The 8,526-nt window shown below is 48.4% G+C and overlaps 1 protein-coding gene across 9 annotated transcripts in view; it reads left to right on the plus strand.

The window, feature by feature from the left end:
* The window catches only part of SYNRG (synergin gamma), a 33,012-nt gene extending 25,183 nt beyond the window's left edge, over positions 1-7,829 (plus strand). For 2 of the 9 annotated variants that reach the window (XM_041482468.1, XM_041482471.1), the window contains 3 exons: positions 2,389-2,499; positions 3,047-3,082; positions 4,011-7,829. In XM_041482468.1, coding sequence (XP_041338402.1) covers positions 2,389-2,499; positions 3,047-3,082; positions 4,011-4,142 — 279 coding nt within the window. In that variant the 3' untranslated portion in view covers positions 4,143-7,829. The other 7 variants (XR_005956368.1, XR_005956367.1, XR_005956370.1 and 4 more) reach the window with 7 other exon arrangements.
* The last annotated feature ends 697 nt before the right edge of the window (positions 7,830-8,526 follow it).

Below are 8,526 nucleotides of genomic sequence, written 5' to 3' on the forward strand. Positions count from 1 at the left end.
GATGTCCTGGGTGTCTGTGGGCATCTCCAGTAAGGCAAATTTAATAAAATCCAAATAAGCCATTTTACAAAGCCAGAATGACAGGGACATGTCTTGTTTTTTTAATATCCCTGCAATTGGCTTTAATGCTCACAATTCCATAACACACAGTGGAGCAACACAGGAGCAACTGAACTGTTTTCCCTTCTCTCTGCATTTGGAAATGCCCGAGTTTGTTTTGGTTCCTGCCACAGACTAAACAGCTTTTCCTGCTCTGCACTGCCAGGAAAAGCTCCCAGACAGGCTGGTAGGAGCTGGAGAGCTTTGGGCATGGCTGGGTGAGGGACACAGGCAGGGATGGTCTGAGGGAGCCCCTCTGGAGCAGGAGCATCCCTTGGGAAGGGTCTGCAGAGGAGCTGGGGTGGAGAGGGACACAGAACAGACATGAATAGAAAGCAGGAAAACCACCCTGCCATTAAATACCTGGTGGGGATTGTGTTGCAGGAGATACAATGTGCAAAATCACTTCCTTTAACCAGGAAAAACTCATCATTTTAGGGAATCCCCCATTTTTGTGTGCTTTATACTGAGTGACACAGTGGATGGATCCCTCTGTGCCTGTCCAAGGAGCCTTCAGGATCAGCACCCCCCCCAGCATCACTGAGCACATCATCACCATGGGGAGGCTTCCTCAGAGATTTTTAATCTGTGGCTTCCTCCTTGCACTGCAGCTGTGGCCACAAAAGGTTTTTTTCCTTCCCAATGAGCACTCATTTATAAGCAAGGCTTGGAATTCTTGGATTCTGCTTGAAATGCCCATCTGCAGCTCACTGTCATTCCCTGCAAGGCAGGCATTATGAATGATCAGTCCCTTTTTACACACCTTTTGCACATTTTAAACCTCCCCAGGTGTTTTGGTGATGCACAGAGCCTGCCATCCTAGGAAGTTTATATCCTCAGCATTTTCCTGCCTGGCAGAGGAAGTTGCTAGACCTGGATTCACCTGCTGAGCTCTGGCATTGCTGAGAGGAGCAATCCCAAGAGCTGTCAGGATCTTTTCCTAATTCAAACAGGTGGATTAAAATACAGTTGCTAAAGTGCTTTTCCTTGGAAGATTACAGGGATTACTGCAAGTCCAGAGCCTGGCCCCTGTTCTCTGAGCCACAGCAGCTCCTGGCTCGTGCTGCAGCTGCAGCAGTGACTTCTCACCTGCACACAGAGTCCAGCTGAATTTACACAAACCTGTGTAAATTCCTGTGGCTCCTGCAATTCTCCACATCACCCCTGACCTTGCCTCTCTTCCCCACGGGGTTCACTGGGAGGGGTGGAAGCCCCACCTCTGCTGTTACAGGATCCTAAGTGATGCAGAAATGCCAATTAACTGCAGAGCAGGATCCCAGCTCCCAGGCATGCTCTTGGAAAGGTTAATTTCATCTTTTAAAGGATTTTGTTACAAGGTAATTTTATGCACAGCCTTGTGGTTTTTCACAGCAAATTGCAGGATGACCTTGTCATTTGCTTCACTCGTGCATTTGGTAAACAAATATCAGAGTGCCTTTATTAATTTGATTGATCTGCTTAGAGATTAAAGGGTGTTTTTTTCAGGATTCCAGTTACTCTCCAGCCATTCAGCAGGGCAGTGTGAGCAGCACACCCACAGTGTGCATTAAGACACACATGGCCTGGGATCCCACAGTTTTTGGGATGCAAGCTTCTTGCATTTCTAGTCATTGCTTTTATTTGCATTACTGTCTTCAGTGCAAAAGTTGAACAGTTTTATATCATCTTTATGCAGTGTTTTAACTGATCATTCATCCTGTGGCTGAAATGTGAGGTTGAGTCCTGGAAAAGTGACCACAATAATTTGTTATTTACAGGTTTATTCTCCCACCCTTTTGCCTGTCTTTAACCTGAGCATGTGTGTGGCTGCTGGCCTGAATTCCATGGTTTGGTTAACCTTAACATCCCATTTTGTACTGCTCTGCCATATTGTAGGTTCAAAAAAAAAACCCAAAAAGAGACAACCAGGTGCCTTTTTTTGCTGAGGCAACACCAGGGATCCAGGAGAATGAACCCTGCAGCAGCCACTGCCCAGGGAGAGCTCCCTCCACAGCTGCACAAACCCCTGCAGATCCTCTGTTTGCCTTCCCCCAGCTCCCAGTGCTCCTTCCCCTCTGGATGTGGGAATGTGCAGCTCAAGAATTCCTTCCTTTGTAGCTGAGGCCTTTCTGGAGACTTGGAGTGTTGGAAATGGGTGGAGATGGCAAACCCACCCTGACAGCTCTGACGGTTGTCACCCTGCCATGCCACGGGACACGCTGGCTCTTGGTGCTCAGTCATTTTTATTGTGATGTCTGAAACCTTCTCAGGCACTGAAAATGCCTGAAAGTTCCTGTCTGCTTTCTTCAGCCAGATGAAAACTCCCTGGATTTCTCTTCCTGCATGCTGCGCCCCGGGATTAAAAACGCCCAGGACCTTGCCTGTGGAGTGTGTCTCCTAAATGTGGACTCCAGAAGCAAAGTAAGTGTGTGCTGCTGGAACTCCTTCTGAATTTACACTTTGGGCTTCCATTTGTAGAATCCCAGACTGGTTTGGGTTGGAAGGGACCTTAAAAAGCCCCCCCAGTGCCACCCCTGCCATGGGCAGGGACACCTCCCACTGTCCCAGGCTGCCCAGCCTGGCCTTGGGCACTGCCAGGGATGGGTGCATTGAAAAATGAAATTCCTGGTTATAATTTGTAAACTCTGACCTGTAGCTGGATCTCAGTAAAACCCTATAATGGAATGTCCAGTGTTCCTTGGGCTTTGGTGTGACACAGCTGTGGAGAAGGGGTTGAGTTTAATTGTTCCTAATGGGCAAGAACTGCCATACTGAGATTTAAAAAATACATACTTTTTTTAACAAATAAAAAATTTTAATTACTTTTCTTCATGAAATGGCTCACCAGAGGGGACTGTTGCCACTAGCAGAGCTGGGAGGGCCTCCCAGGACATGTGCAGAGCTGTGCCAGCCAGTTCAAACTAGAGGCACTTTTCCTGACTTTTTTTTGGTTTCAACGTTATTTCAGAAAGAAGAGAAACCTGTGGAAGAACTTCCCAAAAAAGTATGAACCTATAAAAAACATTCTTTCTAGACTCATTCTTCTTGAGTGTGGAAGGCTGAGCTGCTGATGGGCTCTCAGCTGTCATTTCAGTTGTACCAATCATTAATCCTCTTCTCCAGTCGTGTTTTGTGGCCGTTAACTCTTTATCTGACCAACTAACATGCTCCAGAGCCTGCCCCTGTGTGTCTGCATGCCTGTGCCTTGTGCCCAGCTCTCTGGGTTTGTGCTCCTTCTGTTGTGTGGTAGAAAATCCCTGACTTCCTGAGTTTGTGCTGCCTGGGTGTCTCTAGCAACAGAGGGGGGATTTCAGGGGCTTTGTGCTAGAAATATTGACTTTTGGCTTTGTGTAGCAGGCAGTGGCATTTTTAGAAATCTCTGCAGGAAATCCAGGGTGTGGAGAGCAGGGCTGGGATATTTTTTTTTAAATAGGGAGCTGTGAGGCATTGGAAAATATCTCCTAGCAACAAACAGCGAGGTGGTTTCAGCCTGCTCATGGCTTCACACACTCACAGGCTCCTGTTGTAAAGCAGCTTCAATTAACAGGAGGAAGCAGATCAAATTCAACCTGGAATAACACTAATAGCAAGAATTGCACCTGCCTAACCCACAGGCAGGCTGGAGCCAGGGAAATAAATGCAGGAGCTGTCTGCTGGCAAGCAGGACAAGCTTCTCCTTTGGTGGGGAGATGGAGCAGAAGCAGGAGATGCAGGGAACAAGGTGAGTCAGCTGGCAGGGGTCAGGCCAGGGCTCCTCCTGCAGGTCTAGGTTGGCTCAGGTGTGATGGCTGAAGGTTTTGTCCTCCTGCAACTGAAATCAAATGGAATTGATGGGGTGGAGTGCTCAGGGGAGAGTCCTGGGCTGTTTCCCACGCTGGGTTTAGAGCCTGGAGGGGATCAGACTCTCACACTTGTTTCAATTCTTCTTGCAGGCCTTTAATTCTGAGACAGATAACTTCAAGCTGGCATATGGAGGGCACCAGTACCACGCCAGCTGTGCCAACTTCTGGATCAACTGTGTGGAGCCCAAACCCCCAGGTCTCATCCTGCCAGACCTGCTCTGAGAGCAGCTGCACTGCAGGTGGAGCTTTGGGTCTCACCATGCAGGACCTGGGGTAACTGCTCCGTGGAGAGGCTGCAGCTGGGCCAGGTTTGAAACCTTTGGGCTTGATTTTTGGTCCAAAAATCAATGGATTAAAGCCACTGTTACAGATGGTGAAGAATTCACTTGTAATGGCCAAGGTTTCAGGAATAACTGGATAATATGTAGTATGGCAAAAAAAGGGAAAAAAAAAAAAGTGGCATTTCAGTCTTTGTGAAGATGAAAACGTTATCCTGTGCAAAAGCAGCTGTAACCATGTGCATGGGAGAGGCCAGCATGGAACTTCCCAGAGAGCCTGGAATGCTGGGCTCATTTGCACAGAAACAACCACTGAAATACTTGAAGTCTGTATTTGCAAGCAAATCTTTTCCCTAACGTTTTTGGGACACAGACCTTGATGTTCTTTAAGTATTTGCTGCTGTGATATCACAGCCCATGAGTCACAGCAGCATCCAGGCAGAATGAATTATTGACTCAGAAGGAGAAGCTGCTGGGTGTTTGTGCTTCCAGTGCTCTGTGGTGGAAGTTGTGCTGGATGCAGAACTGGTTAGTGCTGGAAGGTGAGCACTGGAAAACTGCTGTCATTTTCCCTGTGCTGTGTGGATTCTGTAGTGCAGGCAGCTGGAGTTTAAAACTCACAGTCTTTGTTGTAAATACAGATAAACTTCCCTGGATTTGTCCTGAGCTCCAGGCTGGGTTTTGTCTCTCCTGACCTTTTGGGAGCTGTGTGGCTGCAGCACTGCTGGAAGCTGGACTCTGCTGAGGCAGCACATCTGCTGCTGTGGAGATTCTTTCCCTTTTTTGGCTGTGGAGATGCTGTTGCTGATGATGGGATGGCTGTGTGTGACTCCTGCAGTCTGCTGCTACCTGTAGCAACGTGTTCCTGTGACTCAGAGCTGGCAGCACAAGGTGGCCCCTGGCTGCTGCAGCAGGGAGTGGGATCTAACACCCAGAGGGAATTAACCCTGGGATTTGGTGGTCTCAGCAAGCTGTGTTTGAAGCAGGCATTGTGTCACTGCTGGTTTGTGGCTTTTGCAGGTGCCTCTCTGGACAGGTTTGTGTCACAGACTCTCACTAAATGTTACCTGTACATCTAAAGTACCTGGGTCCTCCTTCAGATCCAGTATCCAGAGGACAGTGCAGGCAGTGGAGTGCTGGTTACAGGATTTTAACCCTGGGGGAGCTTCATGGTGTTACAAGAGACACCCCACAACCCTGTCTAGGGCTGCAGGGAACGAGGTGGGCTGTAAATCCACAGGGCACTACTTTCTGCTTAATTCTTTGGCTTAGTCTCTCAGATCTGTTCCTTTCCTCCAGAGAGCTCAACAGCTTCTCCAAGTTAATCCTGCCCCCATTACAAGTACCTGACACTGACCTGTGGTTATTTGCTGAAACAGAAATTACAATGAGGAAAACGATGCTTTGTATTTAAAAAACAAACAGGCTTAGTTGTACGAAACTATTAATTAGCCCAAATGAAAGAATCTTGGCTCAGAGGTGTCTGGCTCCTTCCTTACACCAATTACAATAAATCTCCTTGCTGCCTCAAATTAGCTCATTCATGAAATAAAGCACCGTGTGCCTGCAGCTCCAGCTGATCCAGAGGCAGATTTCCCGTGCTGTGCTTCCCACATCCTGCCCAGCAATTACCAAAAAAGCAGGGAAACAACTCCTTGCTTCTCTCCCTTTCATTTTTTGGAGCTCCAGCACCACAGCTTGTTTTCCAGCACAGTGAGGCTGCTGTGCCCCTCACCAGAGTTCCCACAGGAGTTTGGGGACAGGGAGCCACTGGCAGGTGTTCTCCAGTGGATGGGAGAGGCTGGGAATGCTGTGTTGGGAAAAAGGATTTTACTGTCAGCCACCACAGCTCCCCAACACTTTGCTAGAGAGGAATTTTTTCCCCTTAATTGAATGAAAATGCCACAAATCAGAGGCCATGGTGTGAAATGTGAAGCAGCAGCTGCGTTGTCACAGGAGCATCTTCCATGCTGGTTTCTCTGTACCTGTTACCAGCTCAGCCCCTCTCTGAGCTGCAGCCAACGTGTCTTGTGGCCCATAAAAAAAGGGAATGGACATTTACAATTCCATCTGCAGCAGAGCTCACTGAAGGGTGACACTGCTGCTCTCCTGCTCCCAGGCACCATCCCTGTCCTCGTGGGGCAGGGAGGGCTCTGCTGCCAGCAGCTTCAGCCAGGGGAGCACAGGGAGGCTTTGCATGGAGATCCCCTGGGTGAAGGCAGTGCCCAGGAAGGATCAGCTGCAGATCCCAGTCATTCCAATGACTCACTGGAGCATTCAGCATCCTCGGATGTTGTTGCCAGCCAAAGCCCAGTGTCCTTCCAAGCTGTATCCAAGGTGACAGGATTGTCACAGCCCACCTTCCCCCGCTGCCTCTGCTGCAGGACACGCTGCCTTCCCTTTGCTTGGGTCCAATTTCAGACCTGTAACTCCTTTTCCTGCATGGATTCTCTCACTGGAAAAGAGAAACGAGATTTTCTTTGTTTTTTTAGGTAGATACAAGGGGCTGCCTTGGCGTGACCCGTGGTGAGTGGGGTTTGTCTCTTTGTGTACAGTGGCAGTTCTGAGGAATGATTTGCTCAGTTATTTAATGTATTTATGGCTTAACCCCGTGGTGTTCCTGGTGCTCCCCTGCCCTGGCAGCTTCCCCCTGCTGCTGGGGGCTGCTCCAGCCTCTGCCCTGCTCCTCCCTCCTGGTGTTTGGCTGAGTCCCTGCAGCCCCCGGAGGTCACCCTGGCATTGTCACCCCCGGAGGTCACTGTGCCCTGGCATTGTCACCCCTGGAGGTCACTGTGCCCTGGCATTGTCACCCCCGGAGGTCACCCTGGCATTGTCACCCCCGGAGGTCACTGTGCCCTGGCATTGTCACCCCCGGAGGTCACCCTGGCATTGTCACCCCCGGAGGTCACCCTGGCATTGTCACCCCCGGAGGTCACTGTGCCCTGGCATTGTCACCCCCGGAGGTCACCCTGGCATTGTCACCCCCGGAGGTCACTGTGCCCTGGCATTGTCACCCCTGGAGGTCACCCTGGCATTGTCACCTCCTGTGCTCACCATTCATCCCAAGGACTTTTCCTGCCTGGCAGCAGCTCCTCCTGGCTGGGTTTGGTGGGAGCAGCTCCTGCCCTGAGCTCCCTCCTGGGCTGAGGTGAAGTTCAGCCCCAGGCTGAGCAGGAGCTCGTGGGCACCCATGGAGTCCTGTCAGCTGAGTGGGAATCACAGACTTGAAACAAAACCTGTCTTTCCAATGAAAGCTGCTATTGTACAAACTGCTGCTTTGGATTTACTTTTAATTCTGCACCTGTATTTAATTCCAGTTCTCAATGTTAAAATGGGAATGTCATAGTTTTGTGAAGAAGAGCAATCAGAAGACTTCTCTTTCTATTGTGATTCTTCTCCTGCCCTCTGGGCAAATGTTATTTTTCTTCCAGAAGTGGTTTTGTGATTATTAGTTGGAGCTGTTTGGGTTTGTGCTGTGCTGGAGTTGCTGCTGATATTTTAGATCCAGTGAGAATAAGTGTTATTAATTGACTTTAGTACCTTGTTTACTCCCTTAATTCCTGCAATGATTTATAAATCCTGTGTTGAGATTCAAACCTGGTGTTCAATAAAAAGCTTGTTTCATATCTGACCAGCCTGGGAAGCTGAAATATTTATATCATAATGTAAGTGAAACCTCCCTCTGCCTGGGATGGGGAAGGTGTCTCACCAAATACTGGAAGGTATAAAATATTTTTCAGATAATTTGGACACCATTTGGAAAAGCCTGTGGGGAGCAGGAGAAGGGGTGTTCCCCTCAAAGCCAGTGGGTGTGCTCAGAGCAATCCAAGCTAAACCAGAGCTCTTTTTTCTTTGGTTTCTGTAGATTTGAGAATGGAGAAAAACCTGGATTTTGAGGGGGAAAACACTTGTGTAAAATCTTCTGCTCTAGTGAATACAGGAGGAGCTTTTGCAGTGAAATCCCCACAAGCACTAAGACTGCAATATAACTTTGAATGGGGATTTCAGGTGAATTCTTTGTTTCCTCTTGTGTTTTATGAGGCAATTTCACTTTTCATAGGTCTAACTTTGCCTTGTGTTTAAAGCCAGCCTTTGGTGCCTTCTTGGCTGAACATCAGCATCTCCCTCTCCCCTTGGTCCTCGGGCAGTGTGTGCATAAAATCTAAAGAATAATTCAAAGTGGAGAATTTTTAACCTTCCATTTTTTTATACCAGAAATGCTGCTAAACCCTGCTTTGCCCATTTTTAGGTAAAGTTTAATTTTGTGAGCAGATTTCAGTTTTTAGCATTTTTTCCCCTTTAAAATGTCATGTGTTGGAACGTCTCCA

This window comes from Pyrgilauda ruficollis, unplaced genomic scaffold, assembly GCF_017590135.1.
Source record: "Pyrgilauda ruficollis isolate IOZ18807 unplaced genomic scaffold, ASM1759013v1 scaffold59, whole genome shotgun sequence".
Taxonomy (NCBI): domain Eukaryota; kingdom Metazoa; phylum Chordata; class Aves; order Passeriformes; family Passeridae; genus Pyrgilauda; species Pyrgilauda ruficollis.